The 26,540-nt window shown below is 49.9% G+C and overlaps 1 protein-coding gene and 1 non-coding gene across 2 annotated transcripts in view; both read left to right on the top strand.

The window, feature by feature from the left end:
- Positions 1-26,540, top strand: part of LOC144817688 (long-chain-fatty-acid--CoA ligase ACSBG2-like) — a 614,824-nt gene that overhangs the window by 490,307 nt on the left and 97,977 nt on the right. The window contains exons 11-12 of the mRNA XM_078674435.1: positions 9,567-9,706; positions 14,324-14,570. Of these exons, the coding sequence (XP_078530561.1) occupies positions 9,567-9,706; positions 14,324-14,570 (387 nt within the window). The remainder of the gene's footprint in view (positions 1-9,566; positions 9,707-14,323; positions 14,571-26,540) is intronic.
- On the top strand, positions 23,612-23,683 carry TRNAV-CAC (transfer RNA valine (anticodon CAC)). Its single transcript has one exon. It is a non-coding gene; the product is annotated as a tRNA-Val (tRNA).

Raw genomic sequence — 26,540 nt, 5'->3', positions numbered from 1 at the left:
TCCGGAGTCTGAGACGAAAGGCGCCATGGATCTGTATGTGGAAGACCTGATCAAGAACCAGCTTAACCCCAAGGGCCTCTCGAACTTTTTTTCTGTGGAAAGGGCCCACAGGGTGCCAGGGGGCCAGCCGAAGACAGGGGCTGCGCCCAGACCGATTCTGGCAAGACTTTTCAACTTCCGGGACCGCGACGCCGTTTTGCAGGCCGCGAGGGTGGCCCCGGCCATCCAAATCCAGAACTCGAGAGTATCCTTCTTCCCGGATTACACGGCCGAGGTTTCGCGTCGGAGGAGGACATTTCTGGAAGTGAAAAAGACTTTGAGAGAGAAGGAGCTTCCATACTCCATGCTGTTCCCGGCTCGGCTTCGAGTGGTCGCCGACAAAAAAGTATGGTTCTTTGACTCCCCGGAGGTGGCTAGAGACTGGCTTGACGGCTGGCGCACCGCGGGACCTCCGCGTAGGTCCAACAGAACAAACCACGGACATCGCGATGACAGCCGAGCTGGGTCGCCGTCGTCGGGCAGAGGGGAGCCCCACAGATCACCATCCAGGGACCTGCCAGAAACTGAATGAGGGACTAGCTCGGACACTTACCTGCATCATGAACGCTGACTCCTTTGCTTAATTACCTTACATGAGAGTCGTGATTGGACGCTGGCCGGGATGACCCTGATGGGAGCAGGGATGCCGCCTGCCAAGGGAGACACTCTCCCCCAACGTGCAAGTATTCTAGTTCTGGGATGGGTAAAGCGCTCTGCTCAGTTGGGGAGGCGGGCAGTTGAAGGTCCGTTAAGCAGGGAGGCAGGGAGGGGGATGGGAGGGGGGGATGTTGGTTGTTTGTTTGGAATTCACAAAGATGGTCGAGAATTGGAATGTTCCGGATGTTTGCTTTGGTGGGCACGAAGGCCTTATGGGTTCAGGTCTTTAACCTGGATACACTTAACTATACCCATAGATTGTCCAATGGCAGCTGGCCCGGTACGTAGCCCGGGTGAAGCCGGGCTGAACTCCTGCGACTCCCCCCTGCGCTTGCTGACGTGGAATGTACGGGGACTGGGAGATAAAGTGAAGCGTGGCCTGGTATTGACAGCTTTAAAGAGGCAGAGGCCCAGCCTGGCACTGCTACAGGAGACACACTTAACTGGGGGGGCCACTAGGGCCTTAGATAGGAGAGGCTATAAAATGTTGGTTCACTCGGAGTTCTCTTCGGGATCCCGGGGCACCGGCATCCTGATTAAGAAATCCTCGCACTTCCTTCCCATGGGCACAATGACCGACGGACAGGGCTGCTTTGCAGCGGTACAGGGACGGTGGGAGGGGCGGCTTCTTAATGTGGTGTCTGTCTATATCCCCCCGTCGCTTCACTCAGTAAAGCTCCCGGCGCTGGGCGACTTCCTGCTGACCCTTCCCGAGGGTGATGTCAATATCGGGGGGGATTTTAATGCTATACTTGATCCACAACTTGATAAATTCCCAGTGTCGGCCACGTCAGGGGGTCCTTCCCGGTTTCAGAGCTTTCTAACGGCGATGGGTCTGGTGGATGTTTGGCGATACGTCCACCCTCGAGCCAAGCAGTACACATATCATTCCAGAGTCCACAACAGCTTATCCCAGATAGACGTCTTTCTGTCACTATGTGACGGGATACAACATGTAGATACCATTGACATATGCCCTAGAGGCATCTCTGATCACTCTCCGATATCCCTCACGATCTCCACACAGGTTAAGTCCCGTAGACGTATTTACCCCATACAAGCTTCGTATCTCAAGGTTCCTAGGATCAGGAAGGCCCTCCGTAAAGCGACCACGCAGTACTTTGAAGAAAATGTTGACTCGGTGGAGTCCTCCGGGATCCTGTGGGAAGCATACAAGGCGGTCCTACGTGGGCAGGCTATAAACTCAATCACGGGCCATAAAAGGGAAGGGGCTGCAGAGCTGCACAGACTTGAACTGGCTCTTAACGACGCCACGACACTGCATGAAGCAAACCCTACATTAGACACGGCACACACCCTCTCATTACACCAGCAGTTGTATACGGATCACCTCCGGCATCAAGTGAGGGGTCAAATAACAGACTCGCAGAACAGGGTCTACGGCGTTGGGGATAAGGCAGGTAAGATGCTGGCCTGGTTAGACAAGAGGGGGGGTAGCGCTAGGGGTATCCAGCAAGTGACGGACAGTCAAGGCGTATTACGGTCAAACCCTGCACAGATTGTGGAGTTGCTGGCTGACCACTTCGAAGGGGTGTACACCCCCGACAGGGAGGTATCCTCCGATATGGCGGGTGCAGCTCTGGGTCAGATAATTACTCCGATCCTGACTCCGGAGGCACAGTCCGAGCTGGAGGCTGACATAACCGAAGAGGAGATTAAGATGGCTATCCGAGCGCTGAACGCTGAAGCCGGGCAAGGCGCTCGGTCCCAATGGCATTCCGGTGGAGTGGTACCAGGCTGAGACAGACAACCTCAGCGGCCACTTGTTGGCCATGTATAAGGACTGTTTAGAACAGGGGGAACTCCCACTGGACCAGAGGATGGCCGCTATAGTAGCGATCCCCAAACCTGAAAAGCCGCGGGAGGAATGCTCCTCTTACCGCCCTATTTCATTGCTGAATGCGGAAGTTAAAATCCTGGCCAAACTCCTGGCCTCACGGCTACTGTCACACCTGCCAGACCTTATACATCCGGATCAGTCTGGATTTATGCCGCACAGGAACACGGCGATGAACCTCCGCAGGGTGCACGGAGTGCTGGCGAGGGCGGACGAGGTCCCAGGACATGCGGTCATACTGGCCTTGGACGCCAAGATGGCCTTTGATCTAGTTGAGTGGAATTATCTTTTTGAGGTCCTGGCTCACATGGGCTTTGGCCCCGTTTTTATCTCGTGGGTCAAATTATTGTACACGAAGCCGGTTGCTCATGTGGTCGCTAATGGACATATCTCGCGGACGTTCCCCTTGGGAAGGGGCACCCGCCAGGGTTGTCCCCTCTCCCCCTTGCTCTTTGCACTCGCTCTGGAGCCTCTGGCGATCCTGATACGTCAGACCCCGCTACTCAAAGGCATACGGTGGAGGGAGGGATGGGAAGACCGGCTCTCCCTCTATGCGGACGACATGCTGGTGTACTTAGCTGACCCTGAACAAGGGGTGCCGGCTCTTTTAGACCTTTGTAACGCTCACGGCGCTGTGTCGGGATACACGATAAATTGGAATAAATCAGAACTGTATGTCCTGAGAGGCCCGCTCCCTGAGCTGGGCGTGGACTGTCCACTGCGGATGGCTGGCTCCTCTTTCAAGTATTTGGGGATCCACGTAACAGGGGACCCTGTAGAGTTTGCGTGTATGAATCTAGCACCACCGCTGGAACGATTGAAACAGGACGTCAAATTCTGGGCGGGATTGCCTTTGACGATGCTGGGCAGAGCGGCGCTCTATAAGATGATGTCGCTTCCCCGTTTTTTATATATATTGGAGAACACGCCGTACCCGGTGGCTCCGGGTTACTTCAAGAAGGTGGCGGCCCTGGTGTCCGGATTGTTATGGAATAACCGGCCGGCGCGGATTGCACAGACCAAATTGCATAGGGGATGGTACGACGGTGGGATAGCGCTGCCGAACCTCAAGCTGTACTATTGGGCGGCCCATCTCAAGCCCATCAATCAGTGGATTCATGTCTCCCGAGCGGACCCGGCCTTCCAGGCTGACTGGGCTCAACTAGGCACTGATAGTATGTTGGCCCCGCTCTATGACCAACGTCAAGGGCGGAAATTACTGGGACCCACAAGACTCACCGTGGCATTGTGGCATTCGGCACTGGCAACGCTGGGTTGGAAAGGAAGGCTAACACTGCTCACCCCGCTCTGGGATTCCCGTGCCTTGGGAAACCTGAGAAATAGCAAGGGTTTCTCCCAGTGGGACGCCATCGGAATATCAACGGTAGGGGACCTATGGGAAAAGGGAGAAGTTATACCGTTCGACCGTCTGAGGGCGATGTACGAGATGGGAACACGGGAGTTATACAGATACGTACAGATCCGACATGCCCTACTTGCCGCCACGACCCCTGGGGAAGTGGTACCAGAATCGTCCCCACTCGAGGATCGGCTCCTTACCGATTTTATGGCTGAGCGGGCGACATCGTTGACTTACCGCAAACTCATTAATAACTTACCTGACCCGATGACTCTGCTGAAATCTAAATGGGAGGGAGAGATAGGCGAGATGGACGAGCATGAATGGCAAGAGGCGATGGCGTCCCCGCGGGAGGTGGCCGTCTCTGCTCGACTGAGACTAGTGCAACTCAAAATTCTACACAGAGTGTACTACACCAGAACGACACTGCACCTCATTCACAGAGCACAACACCCCTATTGTCTTCGAGGCTGTGGGGAAGAAGGTTCATTTTATCACACTATATGGGACTGCCCGCGCCTACAGGAATATTGGAGGCAGATAATGCGCACAATCTCACAGACCCTTGGGACCTCCATTCTCCCTGAACCGCGGGTTTGTCTGTTAAATGTATGGAGTCCGAATGATTTGTCCAGAAGTGGCCAGCTTTGGGTCACTTTGGGTGTGATGATGGCAAAACGTGATATTGCGCAGCGTTGGGGGGTGGCAGACTTACCGACGAAAACACAATGGTGCAAAAATATGGATAGAGCAATGGTGACGGAGAGGGCAGTGTACCTGGGCCGAGCGTGTCCGAGGAAATGGAATAAAATATGGCCCCCTGGAATGTATACCGGGGTGACATCTGTGAGCCATTACCGGAGGAGGACCCCTTGGATTCCGATGATGAAGGGGAAGATGGCTGCTTGGACCTGAGAGTGGATGGTGGGTATGCTCAGAATGTAGTGGAGTGAATGGCCCGGGGTGGGGAGGCCCAGACCTGAGTAGAGTGGGGTGGGTCCCGTAGATAGCAATGTGTGGGCAATGCCTGGCGATTTCTAGACCTTTTTGAGCCGACCAGTTGAAATGTTGTTGATTCCACGATGACCGCAATGTGATTTCCTAGTTGTTTGTTCTTTTTCTACAAAACAAAAACGAAAACCTTTTCTGATCCGTTTCTTTATCCTTCGTACTGTCCCTTTTCATTTATCACTGATTTGCCTTTTTCTGTAATCAATAATTTACACTGTGAATGACCCTGCTCGGGGCAGACTGATTATCAGTACGTGATGGCGGCCGGCCCGGAGGGTTGTAGGCCAACGGCTGTGTATTACTGCGAGGTGCAATAAAGGTTTTCTATAAATAAATAAATAAATAAAAAAGCGCTTGTGACTGGTGAGGCGAGGTCTAGGAGGCATCCCAGAGAGATGACTGAGACAGAGAGGCACCCCATAATTTAATTATTTCTAGCCCCCCTGTTTGCCGCCCGCAGGTGAGTCTAGTGTCCATCCAGTCACTTTGCAATCAATCATCATGCCACTGAGCGGGCATCGCAACTGAGCTAGGATTAAAAGCAAAAGGTAGGTCCTGACCTGGTTGTTCTGCACAGTGGGTTTGTGAGCGGGGTGGAGCGAGGTGGTGACTTGAGTTTCGCACTGTCGTGGGCCGTGGTGGTAGCTGGCTGCAGCTTGCAGGCAATAATTGACATACCTTTTGTCAACCAAACAGGGAGTATTGAGGTGAAAGCTTAACATGTGTCTTTGCGGAAAAGTCAACAGCTCATATGTATGCTTATTCGAATACCGCCCCGATTGACAGTGGTATTGGACCAATTGTGCATTGTTAGAGAACAGCTAGCCCCCTTACTATGCTTGTTGAGGCTTAACAGTCAGTCAAGGTGTGATGGCCGCTCGAAAATGCCTGGGGTGAGGGAGGAGAGAAAGGTGAGGGTTTGAGGGTCGGGCTACTGCATTGGCTGCTGATCTTTGCTCTACTACTACTGTTCCTTTCTTTACGATTCTGGCGCCTGGGCCTGCGTGGCAGTCCTGCAGTGTTTATTCTTCTGTATTTGTGATCACAACATAAGCTGAGTAGAGTGCAAGCAGCACGCAAATTAAGTTGTCAGCGTGTTGATCTGCCGGCAGCACAGTGCTGTTTGTGTACCTCTTGGCGCCTGATCAGGAATGCTGCTTTTGAGGCCAGAGGAACAGACCCTGAATATGCTCTATTACAGGCAGAATGATGGGGCCCGTATGTCAGTGTCCTGTTGTGGAATGCGAAACTGAAGTTCTGGGCCTGGAGAGTTAACCCCACTTCTCGCAGTTGGAATACATTTGCTAATCAGTAGTGGCACAGAACAAGTGCACAGCCAAGCAGCCCCTGGCTTTTTTATGTCTACTAAGGAAGGCTCTGAGTTGGCTGTGCACCACATAGTGACCTGGAAATAAAAAAATGCCATGCACAGAGCTCACTCCCCTCTCTTCCATTAGCTACAGACCAGGACAAAAGGACGTGAATCTACAGGACCCTCCATGGTCGTACTGGCCTGTGTGGCCCTCTGCAGCTGCAGAAGGCAGGCCTGACAGGTCATTGTGTGAACCATTTTTTGGCACTTTGTGGTTATGTTTTAGGGTCTGGTTGGACGGCTTTTCCTGTTAATTTTCCTCATATTACCACAAACATTATCAGCAGCAAGCACAAATGCATGCATTCTCCTATACCTTCTAGAGCACCTGTACAGCATGTCTTTACAAGTTCAAAATTGCTCCAAAGAGCAAATGTGGGCACAGTTTTAGGTCTTTCATTCACTAATGAGGGCCACTTTAATTTTTGCTTTGTTTTGGCCTTTCTGTCTCCAATTTTATTTTGAGGGGAGCACCCCCAAACTCCCCCTAGTAGTGATTGCTCACTGCGCTTGCTCGCTACACATCATATGGGGGCTGGCCTCGCTTTCACTTTGTTGTCTCTGATTCACTACTCATGTCTATCTTAGGTGCTCTCTGTAAGAATGTCTATGGGTACATATGACTGGGTGGGTAACCTGGTGCTCTTTAAGGTCAACATCTACTTTTTACTGTGCTTTGAAAGTTGATACAATTGAAGATGTAATGAAAATTGTGCTGTAAAATTCACCATTATAGTCTGTCTTTTTCCATAATTTTTGTGGGGGGGAGGCCCCCCACCCCCTCCCAAGTAATGGTCAGGCTTGCTCGCTGCGCTCGCTCGCTACGCACCGGTTGGGGGCTGGTCTGGCAAAATTTGCCAGGGCTGCTTTCAGTTCCCAATCCGACCCTGGTTGTTCATTGTCTTATAGTCTTTGGGGTCTCATCCGTTGAACCATTTATATACCTGGATTCTGCTGTGAACACCAGGAGCAGATCAGTACGCTGACCAGATGAGTGGCATTTGTTCATGCTCTGGGGTAAGCTTCAGAGGATTGGAGGTAGTAGTTTTGTTAACATTTATGCTTCCAGGAGTTATCAGCTATTTATTGCAAATCCTACCTTTGTCATTAGTTAATAATCTCTGGCAGAGTTGGGCAGTAATATTTAATCACTAATGTAATGTAAAATTCTAAAATAGCCAACTTGGAGGGGGGCAGGGCAGATGATGGCTGTAGTAGAGGGATGTTCCTACACACAGCAGTTGTATGTAGCATGAAGGAAATCTTCCACCTTGTTTGACCAGCCATACGACCTCTTTGCAGCATCTCTTTTTCTACTGACATTAATCTCAAACAAGGCCCTCAAAAGGGGTGGAGCCGAGATGTTTTCCAATACCCATTAAGCACTAATTCCAGGTAAAAGATAAGAGCATCATCATAATAAAGAGCAGTGCCACTTGAGCAATGTTTTTTTTAACTCACAAGAAAACAGGGCCCTGTTTAATATGTTCAACAATCATAGACATGTTCTGTCTGACTTTGGACTAACCATTAATGCAAATGATCATTGGGGTTCCCAGCTACTGCAACCTTCCTCCTTGACCGGCACTCCCCCGCTGGCGGAAGGTAAGGCACTGTGTTGAGAAAGGAATTCAATTGAGTTTTAGTCATTGGAATTTATATCAGACATGTACCTTAGAGATTAATTTATAGACAGATGGAAGTAAAATGAAATAAGGCGTATGCTCCTTTCCCATCTAACGTAGAAGAGCATTACTGAGAATTATTCCAAGACCATTAACCCACCAGACAAAAAACAGGGAAACCTTCCCAATATTATTATCTTGTGCATTGATCCCAAAACCCAAAGTCTCAGGACCACAGAACCCAAAAACGTTGAGCCCAAGGGGTGATCCCTAGCTTCTTGGAAGCAATTGCCTCTATCCCATGAAAACCCATTTATGCGCAGACTCCTCACTAGGACCGTAGAAGCCCAGAACTCTTCTATTGACATTGTTGCTGAGAGAGACTTGCTGGTGCACCTATTAATCCTTTGGAACTGTAACCTGACGAGGCATATGTACATTGGGAAGGGGAAAATTAGACCTAGATCCTTGGGCTCCTTCCTATAGGCTGATTATCGAGTCACCCCTATGTGGGAATTGGGCGGACTGTGCCATGAGTTATTTTCGATAATCAATAAAAATATCTTTGAAAAAAAAACAACAAAAAAAACGTTGAGTGGTCCCAATACCTTAAAGAAGTACCCTAATCCCAAAATCACAAACATGCTTTAAGCCTCAAAAAACCTGTATCAGGATAATCCATAGAAACCAGAAAGTGCAATACAATAGGTTTCATAACTCATTTCTCGTTGCAGCTAAAACATGGAAGCAACAAGAATAACTCACCTACTTCGTTGCTGCAGTGGTCCTACTGAAGGAACCTATATACCGCGTGAAGTCCAAGCCCCACTGTGGATGTGTTCTTTCATTTCAAGGATCTTCTTTCCTGAGGAGATCCATACAGAGCAACTGGGGTCGACGGTGTAAACTAGTAAAAAGCAGGACCAGTTCTGGCCACAGGTACTACACCAGCCCCAAGCCCAGACGCTCCTATCAGCGGCCCCCTGTGTAAGCGAAAAACATGTGTATTGCAGACACAAACCAGCAAATCGCTATAGTATCCCAGGAATGGTGATCAGCAAGGCAGCATCAATGTCCACGGTCACTTGAAAGAATATCACTTATTTATATCCCAGTGTGCTGGCTTGCACTCAGGTCATTCACCGGTCATGCGGCCTCCCATGCCACCCTGGCGCTAACCATAGCGTACATGCAGGTGCCACCAGAGAGCATGCAGAATAAAGAACCCTGGGAGCAGCAGGGGAGGGGTCTAACATGCTTTAACAGGATGAACCCAAAGTCATGATTGAGAAACCACTTCACTGCTACAGAAGCACTGCTTTATATTACATTTCTCAACTTGGAACCATCAAATCTAAAATTGACATTTCCCAAAAGCATGCAGCCTGAGTTCTTGCATGCCACATCTTTGATTCTGGTTGTAGTGTCTGATAACAAGGCTGCAAGAGGGAACTGTCAAGTGTGCATAGCCTCATGGAAAATATGCATTCAGTAGTAAAATTATTATGCAAACAAATAGGGGTCAAAGACGGAGTTGGCTCTCAGTTCCTTTTATGTTTCACACTATTTCTCAACTGGTTTCGGATCCTTTTTGTTTTTGGTTTAGACAATATATGATTGGTGTTTTTCTCTGGTTGATTGCAGAACTGGTTATCACATCAGGAGGCAAGAACTTTCCCCCTATTCCAATTGAGAGCGATTTAAAAAAGGAGGTGCCCATCATCAGTTACGCCATATTAGTAGGCGACAAGAGGAGGTTCTTGTCTATGCTGATCACTCTGAAGGTAAGGAGAGCACGCCTATGCTGTAGTCTACAGGTAGAGGTGGGAGCTCGCTCGTGCTGATGGCTCTGAAGGTAAGGAGAGCACGCCTACGCTGAACAGTCTACAGGTAGAGGTGGGAGCGCGCTCGTTCTGATGGCTCCGAAGGTAAGGAGAGCACGCCTATGCTGTAGTCTACAGGTAGAGGTGGGAGCGCGCTCGTTCTGATGGCTCCGAAGGTAAGGAGAGCACGCCTATGCTGAACAGTCTACCCGTAGAGGTGGGAGCGCGCTCGTTCTGATGGCTCCGAAGGTAAGGAGAGCACGCCTATGCTGTAGTCTACAGGTAGAGGTGGGAGCTCGCTCGTTCTGATGGCTCTGAAGGTAAGGAGAGCACGCCTACGCTGAACAGTCTACAGGTGGAGGTGGGAGCGCGCTCGTGCTGATGGCTCTGAAGGTAAGGAGAGCACGCCTATGCTGTAGTCTACAGGTAGAGGTGGGAGCTCGCTCGTTCTGATGGCTCTGAAGGTAAGGAGAGCACGCCTATGCTGAACAGTCTAACCGTAGAGGTGGGAGCTCGCTCGTGGTAATCACTCTGAAAAAAAAGGGGGAAAAGTTGTCTTTTCTAATAAATGTGAAGATTGGAGGGAATACATTGTGCATGCTAACCTCCTCAAAGATCAAGTAGAAAAAAACAGGCCTTTACTGATCAGTTCAAAGGAGAAACAAGAGATTTTGTCCATGCTGATCATTTCATGGGCAGGAATTGAGAAGCCCGCTGCAAATGATCAGTTTGTAGGTAGACGTGAATTTTGGCCATGCTGATTACGGTGAAGGTAAAGGAGAAGGTGCGCATCCAGACAATTATGAAGTGAAGATGGACAACAGCACCCATGATGATCATTGTGAAGTTTTGAGGGATCACTGTAAAAATGAGGTGGGACAACACATCAATGCTGATTGCTATGATCATGAGATAGCAGCGTTTGTTCACTCACTGCAGTGAAAAGGAGAGGGACGATCCATGCTGATTACTCTGAAAAAAGGGATGTATTTGTTCGTGCGGATCAGTTCAACCGTACTATGATATAACTTGGGCATGTTAATTACTCAACTCGCAAAGCGGAGGTTCGTTTGTGCTGATCATCCTTGAAGTGTTACGGGAAAGCTCATCCATGCTGATCGTTCAGTAAGAAAATTGGGGGGAGTTGTTTTAACATGGGAGAGTTTTAGCTTGCTGTTCACCCTGGAGGATACCAGATTGGAGGAGTCAGACTGTCAAGACTGCTCACTGACCTGATGTGGTCAGTGGGATATGTGAAGTTCAATCACTCTAAAGATGAGTGAGAGAGGATGTGTGTAGTCTAATAACTCCAAAGATGAAGATGTTCAGGGTTATCAATGCCAAAGAACGTGAATATATGAGAGAGAAGGACCTGGTGGGGGCTAGAAGGTAGCAGATAGAGTTTGTCCATGATGATCATTCTTAAGGTAGGAGGAGGGAGGTTATCGATTGTCAATCAAAACAAAATTTTATTTGATTCAGACCTCACAAGAGATCAACAAATACAGATATTTAAAAATTATTATTCTTGGAACTTGGATAAAACCATTGAATTTCTAATTAAAAGTGATTGATTACATCTATTTATACAACATACAGTTAATAGAAATACTCAAAGTTTTTTAAAACAACATCACATTTTTTTTTAAATGTAAACAATTGATAACATACAAATTCATTTGAGGGATAGTTACACAGCATAATTAGATCTTGAGTTGACCTGACATTGTATCTTAACTGAATAGGCGATATAAAACGTTGTCTAGCCTCTACCAATCTCAGGTTGGGGAAATTAATAAAACATGATGCAGATCTTGTTGGCCGCCTTTGCATAGATCATATATGCCTTTAGAATTATTTGTGCCTTCCCACTTTGCTATAAAAGTGGCTAAAGGGAGAATGCCCAATCGTAAGAGGAGGATAAAACGTCTTGCCCCATGCTCTACTTGGAACTGTAGGTAAGGCTGAGGTGTTTTAAATATTATTTTCCCAGCGAAGATTTTATAATGCTTTAGTTGAGTACAGCATTCTTTATCCCTATCATAACTGATTCTTGGGGCCATATGTTTTGAAAGGAGCTTCAGATGAGCTGGAGACCAATCCTGTAAAAGTCCTGAAGTGCATTGTGGGACCTCAAGGGCTTTTAACAGGTTCCTATTGAAAGTGTACCAGGACGCCCCTCTCTAAAAGTCAACAGTTGTATCGATTGTGATAATCCTTAGGATACCTCTGGTAGGAGGGCAGAGTTTGTACGTGCTGACCCCTATGAAGGCATGAGGGTGGAATGTATGGAGGCTCATTCATGCAGATCAGTCCTCAGGCAGGAGAACAGAGCTTGTCTGTGCTGATCACTCCTCAGGTAGGAGGATAGGGCCCCTCCACACTGATCAAGGAAAGAGTGCAGAGCTCATTCATGCTGATCATTCTGAAGAGAAGACGGGAGAGCCTCTCTGTGATGATCACTCTGAAGGGAGAAGGATAGAGTGTGTCCAGGCTGATCCCTGTGAAACTAAGATGGAAGAGCATCTCTGTACTGAATGCCAAAGCTTGTTTATGGTGACCATAGTTGAATGAATGAATTAAGATTACTTATATAGTGCTCGGCTACTCCAGGAGTGTTCCGGTACTCAGCATCAAAGACAGAAACAGGGGAACAGAACTCAGCCAGTAATCCAACACCCTTAAGAGTAAAGAGGTATGTTTTCAATACTTTTTTAACACGTGCTTCCTCTATCAGTAATCGCAGATGGCTGGGCAACTGGGTCATAATGCTCACGGTCAGCACCATAAAGAAGGAGCCTCCTGTCAGATGCTTTTTAAAGCGGGGTACTGTTAACAGCCCTTCCTGACTAGAGCGCTACACTCTCCCTGGACTGTATACATTGATCCTCTCATTCAAATATGAAGGGCCCTTGTTGTGAAGGGCTTGATGTGTCAAGGTTAAAGCTTTAAACATTATTCGCTTATGCAGTGCGAGCCAGTGGAGCTGCTCGCGGGAGAGCGATACAGACAAGTGCTTCGGTAGCATGTACAATAGGCGGATCACAATATTTTGTACCATGTGTAATTTCTGGGATACCCAGGTATAAAACATTAACGTAGTCCAGGCGTGGTAACATCTGAGCCCTAGCCACTGTGAGCTGAGCTTCCTGAGTAATCAAAAGCAGACATCTCCTGAGCAGGTGAAAAATCCACTGACAGGATTTCACCACTAATGAAACCTGCGCGATACAGGAGAGATGTGAATCAAACAAAACGCCCAAGTTTCTTGCCACCTCAGCAGGGGTAACATTATTCGTCCAAGCTCCAGTCCATCCCGGAAGGGGATTTAGCCCAAACAACAGGACCTCGGTCTTGCATTGTCTGCTTTGCACTGTAGTTTGTTCTTCAGGTAGAAGGACAGAGGGTGTCCATGCTGATCATTCTGAAGATAAGATGGGACATCTTCTCTGTGCTGAGGTTTACAGCTTGTTTATTGTGACCACTCCTCAGGGGGTTGGATGGAGAGTGTCCATGCTAATTACTATTCAGCTAGTGGGCTAGCACTTGTCTAAGCTGATTATCCTGATATTAGAGGAGGGAAGCCTATTCATGCGGCTCATTCTGAAGATAAGAGAAGAAAACTTCTCTGTGCTAGCCACTATAAAGCTTGTCTGTGCTCATCTCATCCAGGTAAGACTGGAGAGCTCATCCATTCTGATTACTGAAAACCTGTCTGCTAGAAGGTTGAAGCTCTCCCATGCAAATGATTCTGAGGAAACAATGGGAGAGCCTAATGATGTGAAAGTCATTCTTGATGATCAGTGCTAAGGCCAGAAGTGAGAGCTCGTCTCTACTGATTTCTTTCATTTCAAACTGTATGTCTGTTCATGATTACCATGAAGATAAGTAGGCAAAAGTCATCCACGTTGATCAGTATGAAAACACTTGTCTATGCTGATAAGTCTACATGGAAGTCAGAATATGGTCTCTGCTGCTCATGACTGATAGGTTGGAGGGGATTACCCATGTACACTGCTGTGAAGCTGAGAAGGTTAATCAAATTACCGGAGTAGGGACAGTCTTGGGCTAGTTATTGATACTGTTCTTAACAATTCATCCCCAAAACACTATTTTCACCCGCCCCATGCTCTGTTCATCAAATGCATACGTTTTTTATGTACAAACTGCTTCAAAGCAAGTTTAGTTTACACAATAGTGCTTGGATTTAGTTTCTTTCTGTCGTACGTTTTCACAATAAACTGTTCATAAAACAAGTGAAGTGCAGTGTCAAAGTAGACAACCTGTCAGCGTTGTATGCTCATAGCTGTGATACCAATTAGAAATCAAGATGTTCTGTGCCACTTTCTGGCTTAAACCATCCTTTCTCACTCTTCTACCCCTTTGCCTCTTTCCTGAGAATAGTACCTAGTGCCATGAATGCACAGCATTTTGACACTGTAACATGTTTGTAGAACTCTAATATATTCTCAGGGAATGATTATCCGCTCTGTAAGACACGCTTTATGAAAATAAACTTCGAAACAAAGGATGATGAATAAGCTCCCCCTTTACATAGTGCTGTTTTTCTGCTTTCAGTGTACCATCAATCCGAAAACACTGATGCCCGGGGATGATCTGACCCCCGAAGCCATCCGGTTCTGCCAGCAGCTGGGCAGCAGGGCTACGCGTGTGTCGCAGGTGGTGAGATCTAAGGACCCAGCAATCTACAAGGCCATCCAGGAGGGCTTGGACCGGGTGAACAGGAAGGCGGAATCCCATGCACACAGGGTGCAGAAGTGGGCCATACTGGAGAAGGACTTCTCTGTAGAGGGGGGGGAGCTAGGTGAGTACCCACATGATAGCAGAGTGACCAACGTTAGAGTATACTAATGATGGAGAAGCCATGGGTGAGAACCTATAGTAGCTAGGTGGAATATTCATGATTGCAGAGTGATTGGCTGGATGGGCCTCCAATGATGGGCAAGAACTGGGTGAATATCCGTGGTAACTACAGAAGAATATTTATTGTCACCCAATGATCATTTGTGGGGAATAGATGGGTGGTATCAAGGGTCCCAAAGTAAATTATATGATGGCACAGTAATTACTTACAGAGTGCTTGTTTTCATATGGACATACTGCAATAGGACTTATATTAGGAGTAGATGTTTTGAAATGTCAAAAACATGTGGAGATGGGTAGCAAACATGGCGGTGGCTTTGGCCTGAAGCTCTGGCCAGAGGGACAAGCTCTCACAGACCTCTCATTGGGGCTTCTCTGCGCTGGTCAGCTTGGAGGAGAACGAGGCTCTGCTTCGGTCTGTCTGCACCCTACCATGGGTAGGGAAGGTAGCTCTGGCTGGTCCCAAGAGTCCAGATTGGTCTGTCCTGCCATCAAGGATGGACTACTCCTTATTTATTTATTTTATTTATTTATACCATTTATAGAGCGCACTAATACCAACCGGTGTCCTGGCGCTAAAGTGGTGACTCCTTGGGTTTCTAATCTCTGATCTAACTCGAGAATAGCCAAGTTTTCAGTGTTTTTCGAAATGCCAAGAGGTTGGCACTTTGCTTTAAAGTTAAAGAAAGAGCATTCCAGGCCATCGCTGCCCCTCTCACAAAGCTTCAGCCCCCCAGCGTGCCCTCCTAATGCGGACAGTCTTGATCAGCCCCAAGTTAGCTGACCTTAGTTGTCTTTCCGGCGTGTACCATTAGAAGAGCTGCTGGAGGAACTTTGGACCTATTCCATGGAGCGCTTTGTAAACAATGCATAGGGACTTGAACCTGATCCGTTTCTGCACCGGGAGCCAATGCAGCTTATCCAACTCCCTGAAAATGGAAGCGAATTTCGGCAGGCCAACAATAAGATGGGCCGCCGCATTTTGTAATACCTGCAGCTTGTTAAGCAGCCCCTGTTGAGCCTCAAGTAATAGACTGTTACAGTAATCGAGGCGGGAGAGCACAAGGGCTGACACCACCGTCTTTCTCCTCCCTACTGGTAGAAAAGGAAGGATTTTCCTGATAATTTTCAAGGTCCAATGGATGAGAGCGCCTTTACTTGGGGTTTATAGGAGAGTTGGTCGTCAATGATCACTCCTAAATTCTTCACCTTTGTAGCAGGGGAGGGAGGGGGTCGCATATCTTCCGGCCACCATTCAGGGCCCCAAAGATTGGTATTCTGCCCAAAAAGTAGCACCTCAGTTTTAGAGTAATTCAACTTTAAGCAGCTTTTTTCCATCCAGATGCTGACTGCCTTCATACAACCTTGAAACCTGACGGTAATGCCTAGATTTTTCCCCGGGGGCAATGATACCACGTTCTGGGTATCATCGGCATACGATGTTAACTTGAACCCGTAGGATCAGATCACCGGGGCAAGAGAGGAAACATAAAGGTTAAATAGGGTGGGGCTTAGGGAGGATCCCTGAGGGACCCCCCCTGGAAGTTCGAAAGGTTTCGACTCAAAATCTCCCATTGCCACCACCTGAACCCTGTTCCTCAGAAAGGCTTTCAGGATAATCAGTGCCTTCCCCTGAATCCCGCAGTCCTCTAAACGGTCCACCAGCACATTGTGGTGGACCGTGTCGAAGGCCGCAGATAAGTCGAGAAGGACCAGCACAGCTTGGCCTACTCCTTGTCTCTGTGAATCCTAGACAGGTTGCAATCTGACATGGAAGGCCAAAGTGGTAGGTACTATGAGCAGATAGCGTGGAAAACACTGCACTCCGATTCAGCAGGGACTGTGCTGGGCAGATGTGACTCCCGTATCTTGCATTTATACCTTGGAACATTGAATTTGCACTGACAGAGGCTGGCCTTGCATGCTCACGCCAGATACGTACGCGAGGATATACTGCACCACTCTCAGTTGCAGTTGTTTCAATGCGAGCTATTATTAGCAAAAACCTTGTAGAAAATGATCAATTATATAGAATACACTGTGACATATTTTTACATTCTTAACTTTCCAGCTATGTTTACCCTTCACAATTTGTGTAGTATTTGTTACTTTGCTTCTGCATACAGTCTACTCTTGCCTGGGTTAAAATAAAGACTTATAACATCATAGTCCAGTTATCTGGAGGGTTTGAAACAAATCCACACAACTGCTCCTGCAGGATTTCGATGCACTCCCCTTGATAGTTCACAGTAACATTTATAGTTAAGCGGCTCTGTTGGCCGTACACCAGGTCCCTGCCATTGGGCCCCCCAGTCACAGTATGAACAAATGCATAAGATCATTTCACACCACATATACTTCTATAGGTCCAGATACCTTCAGTACTCACCTAATACAGCCACAACTCAAGCTAACTGCTGAGGTAGAGGCAAGCACCAGACATTTAGAAACATAAACAAAAAGGCAAACAAACTTCGGCTCACCACCAGAACAGGAGTCCAGAGTTGGTTATTAATGCAGAGACTGAAAACATGAAAACAGACCAATTGGTGTCCGTATCTGATGACCAAACCCCACTTTATTGGCAAAAGGTTGGGGACAGCAGATGCTTTGAGAAGTAGTCTGAAGAAGGAAGGAGCAACTGAACAGCTTACTAGAAAAAACAGTCAAAAAACTGAAAAGGGCCTGCCAAGCATACTGGAAAAAGGAAGAGAGGGGTTCAGAATCTGAGAGTCTCTTCAAGAAAAAGAAAGTGGAACGATTATTACTGAAAAGATATAGCATCCCCCTTTGAAAGAGTGCCCTCGACGAATGAGCATTTGGACACAGCTCCAACTGATCACTACATTCAGAGACATTCAATAGACAAGTCATTGCCCAGACCATGTACATACAATGTAGGAATTCAAACTGAGTGCGCGATATAGCACACATAGTTCACATTTATCGAAGTCCTATGATACTGTCCTACTTGAGGACAATCAAGTGGCAAACTTTTTTAAGGATGGGCTTCGTAGAACGAAGGTCCTGCTTGAAGCATTCTCTCCCACAGTACCAGAGGATCTCAGGGAAAATCACACACCGTACTGGGCTCTGACATAAGCCAAGGCATTATATATGAATAAAATGGAATTTGATCAGATCTCCACTCCCCTTCAGAGTGAACTGCAGGCTCAAGCCCAAGATCAACTAAACCAGATGCTGAGCAGGATACCACAAAGATCCTGACGGAAAATATCAGGCAGTGATATTACCCTGACAGTAGACAGTAGCCCTTGGTTTGACTACAATAGACAGTTCATACCACCCAGCAATGGACTAAAGAACTTTGAACTGTGTCTCAAACACAGAGCAGAATGCCTACAGTTCTGGCCATAAGGTGAACTTAGTTTGTAAGATGTACAACACCAATTTAGACACGGCAAATGCCTTTTTTCAGCAAAAATATAGTACTGAATCACAATTACTGATGGCTTTTACATTTGTGGGTATGCAAGAGCATACATACGATTACCAATGGGTTATAAGAGCAGTCCTGGATTCTGGGTCAGTGAGAATAATGAAACTTTTCAGGGTAATTCTGACCTATTGTCATACATTAATTATTTAAATTTTTAGACAATTACATAAATGTGCATTTAGGAAGGGTAGACAGAATAGTGAGTAGCCTAGCCAATACATTTCTGAAACTTTAAAGACTGCCATCATTAGTGGCATATGAATTATATAGTGAAGGCATAGGATTGGTGCCGGAGTTTCAACAAAAATACAAGACGCTGTTTTTATTTTATTTTGTGAAGGGTATATCTACTGCACTGTATGCACAGGGATGCCTGAAACGCTGTTTGCTGCCCCGGGCTGCTGTTGGGCAGATTGTTGTCTTCTGCGGGAACCTGCTGTGCTCGCCGCATCGCCCTGGTGGGACTCGAGGTCCCAGGGTGCACCGCTACTAAATTGCTCACAGCAGCTGCTGCATTGGGGAGGCGCTGACACTGCGCTATAAAGCGCCGCCTTGCCTCACACAGTGCGGGACGCCTCAAACGCTGTTTGCTGCCCCGGACTGCTGTCGGGCAGATTGTTGTCTTCTGCGGGAACCTGCTGTGCTCGCCTCATTGCCCAGGTGGGATTCGAGGTCCCAGGGTGCGCCGCTACTAAATTGCTCACAGCTGCTGCATTGGGGAGGCGCTGACACCGCGCTATAACTGAACTGAACTGGGGTGGCTGAGTGAACTAAAGAATGGTGATGGATTAAACCCAGATCAGTTGACTGGGGGTGAGTGTTTGATTTGTTCAAACGCTCCGTCCATCATCCCCTTTTGTATAGCTTTGTTCGCCCTAAGTGTGGCAGGGTATGCTCAGACGTGAGTCCATGTTCTCTTGGCCACTGGATTCAAGATAGCCTGGCTGATGAGGATTATGAATCCCAAACCGGTCCCAGGATGCTTGTTTCCGGTCCAGGGAAGACATGGCTTGGCAGTTCGGGCTGGACTGTTCCCATGAGGCACAGGGTCAGACTGATTTGCATATAGCCATGTCTGAACTGGGGTGGCTGAGTGAACTAAAGAATGGTGATGGATTAAACCCAGATCAGTTGACTGGGGGTGAGTGTTTGATGTGTTCAAACGCTCCGTCCATCACCCCCTTTTGTATCGACACCGCGCTATAAAGCGCCGCCTTGCCCCACGCAGCACGAGACGCGCGTGAGCGGTGCCAGGGCCAAGGGCGGACCCGTCCTTGCCCGTCATCGCTAGGAAGAGGCTATCTCTTGATCCCCAATCCCGATGGGCAGACTTTCCTTAATCCCTTCACTTCCCGACCCTCTTCTGTCAAATAGCAAGGTTGTTTCTGTAGACAGCTCAAGTTCAGCTTTATCTGTACCCTCAGTCATAACGATAAATCCTGGTCTTTGTCCTTCAACAGAGAATGCTCTATTACTTACCGGTAATCTTCATTACTCCGGGTCTCGTTGTCCTCATCCCATTCATTACAAAGTGGAGATGACCATCTCCCGACAGAAAAAAACAAGATGAATGCTGGGACCCTAATACTGCCCCTCCCACCGGGAGTACATAAGCAGTACTTACCCAGCATCCCTCCTGTACAACCAAGCCCAGGCAGGAAGGCCGGCCGTCCGGGAGGGAGGGAGGGGTGTATGAATGGGACGAGGACAACGGGATGCGGGGTAATGAAGACTACCGGTAAGTAATAGAGCATTACCCCCAGGTCCCTTATGTCCTCGTCCCATTCATTACAAAGTGGAGAATACCAAAGCAGAAAACCGGCCTTCCGCACCCACAAGCACACCCAGGAAACCACAACAAAAGCAGCAACCCAAGGGAGCACTGAGGAGGAGGGAAAGGGGGACCGCAGGAAACAACCGGCCCGCAACCCATAACAGGACAGCAGAGACCAAACAAGGACCGGAGACCAACAGAAGGCCAGGACCCCAACAAGGAGGCCGCCAACCAGAGAAACTGGAGACAGGGCAAGCAGAACTAAAGGACGCGGCGAAGTAACGCACCGGACAAGGCCGCCAAGCCCCGAACGACAGGGAAGGCACACAGGACCCGGCAGCCTCACAGACACAGAGCAAACCGATACAGCCCCGAAGAAGGCCAAAGAAAGAAAAGACCAACAGAGCGCAGGCACAAGCACCAAGACCAATCAAGGAAGGAGGAAATCACAGGCCAGAAACCAGCCCACACCACCAAATCGAAGGACCCGGCCCCAGACAATCCAGAGGAGAAAACCCACCAAAACTCCGCTGAGGAGGATCAGGAAGCAGCAAGAGCCACAGGCCAGAGACGCCCTCAGAAAGCACCAGCCCAAAGCCGCCCAATGAAGGAGAGGCCAACAAGACGGGAAACCAACAACGAACAAGCCTAACAAGGGCGGGGACAAAGCCACCGGCCACAACCCCTAGTTACCCCCAACCCAAAAAGGGAGTGACATTAAGGCAGGACGGAAGTCCAGAGCAACCGGGAACAACGTCAGCCCCTAAACCAGGTACAGGCAGAAAAAAACATGAGCCAATACGGCAGAGGACCAAACAGGTACCCTACACCCAGGCCAAGCAAGCACCAAGGGCAGGAGCAGCAGAAAAAAGAAAAGGCCCCAGGGCGCACAGCACCCAGACTAAAAGCCAACAAAGCCTGACCCCAGCAATGCCGGAGAGGAGCCAAGAAAATAGCACCCACCAGGGCAACAGACGCCAAAGGAACCAGGAAGCTAGGCCCAGAGCCAAGCAACCCGATCACGCAGGAGCACCCGCCGGCCCAACCAAACCCCGGAAGGAACCCACGCAGCGCCCAGGCCAAAGCAAAGGGCAGGGATGAACAGGGGTCCCCCAGCACACCACCGGACCACCCAAAAGGCCGGAAAGATACAGAGGAAATCGCCAAAGCGGAAGCCAGAGGAAGTAGAGAAGGCAGAGGGCAAGCAGCAGGAAATCCTAGACAACCCGCATCCAGGAGGGAGGACCCCACAGAGGAAAGAGCACCACAGAACAGCACCCCAACCAGAGTGGGGGGGGGCACCCAAACAGACCTACACCAGTTACAAAGCCCGGGGAAGCAAGGGAGGAAGAAGTGAGCCAGGACACTAGAATCAGGAAAGAACCAGGAAACGCCCAGCCAAACCCTCCCCAGAGCAGGCCGAAAAGCGACAGCACAGCCAGAAAACCCAGGAGACACTGCCTGAGGCCACCCTTAACCAGCAAGAAGCCGGCAGACCTGGAGCCACAGGACCCCACACAGGCCCTCAATAGAGGTGAAACAAGCCCAGGAAGAGAACCGCCAGCAGGAGAAGGCCCCGAAGGACCCACCAGGGCACGGCCCCAACTGCAGAGCATCCCGCCAGGACACAAAAGAGAGCCCAGGCAAGAAAGCATAGCCCAAAAAGGAGCCCAACATACAGCAGCGGAAAAGCCTCAGCCAGGCACCCACCAAGGGAACCAGACGAGACCAGAACAACCCAGGGAGCAAACACACCCGAGTGCAGACAGACCAAGAAGCCAACAGCACCCGGCAGTCCCAGGAGGCCAGGCAGGGACCAACCCGGCCCGACCACGCACAAAAACAGAGAGCAGACGAAAGCAAGCCCAGAAAGGGGGACACAGACACAGGACACCAACCAGGAGAACTGCAGAACAGAAGAGAAGAAACAGGCGGCACGCCAAGACATGGAAGGAGCAAAAGACATACAGCCCCAGACCGCAGCGGCACGAACCCCAGGAACCAAAAGGCGAACTGCCACCGGAAAACAAACCGGGGCGGAGAGGGGGGACGTCAGGGAAAAGAAGAGCAGGCGCCCAACCACACCAGCCAGAAAAACCTCCACCAGTCACCCCCAGGAGGCCCCCAGCCAGGAACAAACCAGGCAGGAACCACGACAGAAGCAGGAGGGGCGACCAGGAACACCAGAAGCAAGCCAAAGGCAAGCATAGGGAGAGTCAGGGCAGAAGCAGCCAGACCCCAGAAGCAACTCAAGCACACAGGACAAACACCCGAAGCCCCAGGCCAGAGCGAAGGAGAAACCCGGGAAGGGACAAGAAGAACCAGGCGCAGACCAACAAAGCCAGGAACCAGGAGACCCAACATATAGGAGACCAGAAGGCTCAGCTACGCTGAAGAGCAAGCTCTCTTGAGTCTGCCGCCCGGGACCACACGGCCACCCTGACAGAGGCCCAACCAACCAAGCAGAAGCTCAGAAGCGGAGGCGAAGAACCAGGACACCCAAGCGGAGCAGAGGCCACAACTCAACAGCCAGCCCGCAGCGTAGGAAAGGGCACCAGAAAGAAAAAAGCGCACGCAGAACACCCAAGGCCAGGCCAGGACACCCCCACCCGTGACACCCCGAGAAGCAGGGATGCAGAGGGGCAGCAAAGAAAAGCGGAGAAACCCCGGCAGGCCAACAGGATTCCAGGGGAGTCAACAAGACCCCCCCCCCCCCCCTCACCCCCACAGCGGCCCCAGTAGCAGGAACACCGACCCACCACCAGCAGGGGGAAGGGCAGCCACAGAGGAGCCAGAAGAGGGGGGAACAGAGTCGCACCCCAAACAGGCCACCGCCGAAGAACCGAGAGGCAACCCCGACACAAGAGCTGCAGAGGGCACTGTGGAAGAAAGCAGACAGGGAGATCCCAACAACACCGGGAACCCAAGGAGCAAGCATAGGCAGAGTCAGCGAAAAAAGGAACCAGCCACCACAGAGGCGACAGGAACCCATGCCAATCCGAGGCAGGAAGAAGCGACCTAAAGGGAGAAGTCCCCCGGTCGACCCACCCCATAGAACAAACGAGAGCAGGGGCTAGCAGGAGGCAAGGCCACACTCAAGAGACAGAAAACCCTAACCACGTAGACCAAGGGAGAGGAGCCCAGGAACCTGCGCAAACGACAAGAACCGAACCTGGAACCAAAGCGCCCGACTGATAGCGAAAAACGAGGACAGCAGCGCTAAACCTCAACACCCGTGTGCATGTACAAGAAGCACCCGTAGGCAGACGGTCAGCGCCTAGATATGGGTATCGCAGCACTACACGAACCCACGCAGCCCGTACACGTAAAGACAGGGCACCACACAGCAATGCCAAGAAGGAGCCGCCACCCAAACAGACCCCGGGTCAGACAACCAAGCTCCGATGGCGGGGCAGAGACAGAGAGCCCCAGAGAGCACCAGGACAGAGACCACACAGGAAGCACAGACCCAACCGAAGGCACACTCGACCAGGGCAACAAACCCCCGGGAGTAGCGGGGGAGCAGTGGCAGCAGCAGGACAAGTAGGAATGGAAACAAAAACCCACATCACGTGCAAGCGCTGAAGAAACAGTCCCAAGCGTAAATCGAGGCACTGGTGGCCACCAGAGAGCACCAACGCCGGCCACAGGGTGACCGCCCGTGCAGAGAAGCGAACCAGAAGAACAGTGCACCCAGGAGGCAGGCGCATGGGCCGATGCGCCACAACTTTCCACAGAGGACAGAAGCGGGGATGTAGCTTAGTGGCAGAGCGCATGCCTCACATGTATGAGGCCCCGGGTTCAAACCCCAGCATCCCCAGGAGTCCCCCGTGCGTAGCCAGGCAAACCCTATAATGCCCGCCCGCCAGCAATCTAGGACCGGCAACAGCACAGGGAAAAAAAACATCTAGGCGGGGGCAATTAGCACAACAGGCCCCCACCACCATCGGGAACAGGAACATCACATGTATTAATGTCGAAACAGACCCTGAGAAATACCGTAAACGAACACGCTACCCCAGCGCTCGTCACCACACAGTATCATGACAGGGAATATCACAGTTCGGGCACCATTATCATTGTGAGCAATGAATGTGCTATCCGATCCACACTGCAACCCAGGATAGCCAGAAACTGCATGCCTTTACGTCTTGTCAGTGCTGCCACCAGTAAGCACCAAGGAAGGAAACAAAAAACCTGGCAAGCGGGACTCACCCGGAGTGGGGGCCAACCCCAGGAACAAGGCCCCCACTCCAACAGCAAAACATCCAGGACACCGGCAGGAGCCCATCCAGCGAGGCACGTCTCACCCGGCCAAGCTCGGGAAGACGAGCCCGCGACCTGGATGCAACTTCGGGAACTCCAGCCCTAGCCGCAAAGGACTGGGAGGCGCACACAGTGCACAGCAGAACACTGGCTCCAAGAGAGACTGACGCCCAGCAAGCCCAGCAGGCCAGGAGACAGTCCAGGGAACCCCGCGCCCGCACAGCCAGGCAGGGGGTGAAGAAAAAGCACCGCCACTCCAGCCCATCAGGCGCAGCACCAGCACACCATCCATTCTGTCGACAGACAGAAAAAAAGAACAGGAGGGATGCTGGGTAAGTCCTGCTTATGTACTCCCGGGGGGAGGGGCAGTATTAGGGTCCCAGCATTCCTCTTGTTTTTTTCTGTGGGGATCTGGTCATCTCCACTTTGTAATGAATGGGACGAGGACATAAGGGACCTAGGGTAATGAACCCACTCCTGTGAAACCCAAGGCGACAACCAGAGGGCAGTTGGCTAAGCTTAAATCAGCCAGCAACAATGATTCCACATGATCACCTCCCGATTTCGATCAACTCCATCACTCCCCCTGAGAGCCTTCCACGACAGGGGAGGCAGCGGTTCCCTCTCGAAGCTGCCTCGAGATCCACCTTGCCACAATCCCGAGGCCCTCAGCCTCATCCTTACTCTATTCCTCCCAATACCGCCCACTCCCCCTACATCAGACAGCTCGCTCACCCGTGCCCCACCTCCCTTCCCCTCCCAATATCCAGAATTGAGCTTTTCCCTCCAGCTCAGCCCACTCAAAGCCCTCCCCCGTCCCCTCGCCACATGAGATCTGTCACCTGCCATGAGCAGCACCCCCCATACCCTTGAGCCCTACCAAAACAATCCAGGCAGCCCCTCCCCTAATATTCATCAGGACCGGGACTCACATCCCTCCTTCAACTACCATCATGTTAGGGACCCATCCCCCTGCCCCAAGGACAAGGCTGCCCCTGTCACCCTCTCACCCCCTCTGGTCCCTCCCCCTGCACCCAAGGGCAGTGATGCCACAGACTCCCTCCCTCCCTCCTTAGACTACTTGACGCAACGCCTCTTCCTCCTAGAAACCCAGCTGGAAATCCTGACGCGAGGCCTGAATGAAATTCTATCCAACCTTTCCTTGATCCGAAATCCCACCCAGCCTTCCAGAGAGCTATCTAATCTCACCCAACCCAGTCTAGACAAGGCACTACCCTCCACAGAGTCTCAAGTCCCCCCAGACCCCGACCCGGGTCATCCAGTAAGGAGAAGGATAGTGGCTACGAAAGACCTAGAAGAGCTATTATCTCACTTTCCCCTCAGGAAGTGACACACCTAGCCACTTTCTACGACCCCCGACAAATTCCTCCCCTAAATCCACGATCCAAGTAATTACGGGATATATACTGAGGTACTGGGTTTTTCAGAACCGATACTTAACCGGTAACCCAGCGGTGTCAGGGAATACACACCCAAAGACCTCGAGTCCTTTTCCTGATTCAGACCACAGAAACTCAGAGTCTTCTAGGTGAAGTCAAGGATCGATTTATTGGTTGCAACCAAGGTAACAAGCGTCCTGGAAGTTCTCAGGAGACTGTCGCTATTTACAAAATCAGGCTTCTCTTTTTATACAGAATATTGAGCTTCAGGCAAACATACCTGGTTTTACGGTAGATCATTGACATAACTTCTTAGACAAAAGAAAGACAGAGTCATGATGACATGTCCATATTTCACGTCGTGCTGCCCATAATAAATCACCCGGCAAGGCCCAACATTTCATCAGATATCAGTGGACCCCCAATAAAAACAGGCACCTCCCCATCATAAAGTAAGTGAAGCAAAAGAGTAAAGACAGATGTGAGCAAGATACGGCAGGTGTGTGCGCAATGAGGAGGTTTATGGCCGGCTGAGCCCTGATGTTATCTTGCTTGGCCACTGGAGAGGAACTGACCTAACAGGTCCGGCCTGGGGCAATGGTTCCAACTGGCATAGGTCAAGGAAAAGTCGATCAAGGTGTACGTGTCCTTCTGGGGTCGAATCCAGCTGGTTTATAAGCCTATGTAAAGGACAACTCACAAAATGGCTGCCATACACAAAATGGAAGCCGAGGGTTCTGAACGAGAGTGACGATTTCGAAGTGAAATCGTGACTCGAATATGCTGAAAATACCTGTACAGGACGTACTCGTCATTCTCGGTCTTTTGGTACTAAATTCGCCAATTTACAATGAAGTTTTATTCTCGAGTGCAGACACATTACACGAGTCCAGAATTTTCAGTACTACAATCCCTCCTTTTGCCCTTACATAGGCAATTAATCCGTCCTCATGCTAATCTGAGTCCAGATCCATATTCCTAAAGTCATTGAGATGTTGCTGTAACATCATC

Source organism: Lissotriton helveticus, chromosome 2_1 (genome assembly GCF_964261635.1).
Source record: "Lissotriton helveticus chromosome 2_1, aLisHel1.1, whole genome shotgun sequence".
In the NCBI taxonomy this organism is placed as follows: Eukaryota; Metazoa; Chordata; class Amphibia; order Caudata; family Salamandridae; genus Lissotriton; species Lissotriton helveticus.
The sequence above is the reverse complement of the archived record's forward strand: the minus strand, read 5'-3'. Positions and strand labels throughout refer to the sequence as shown.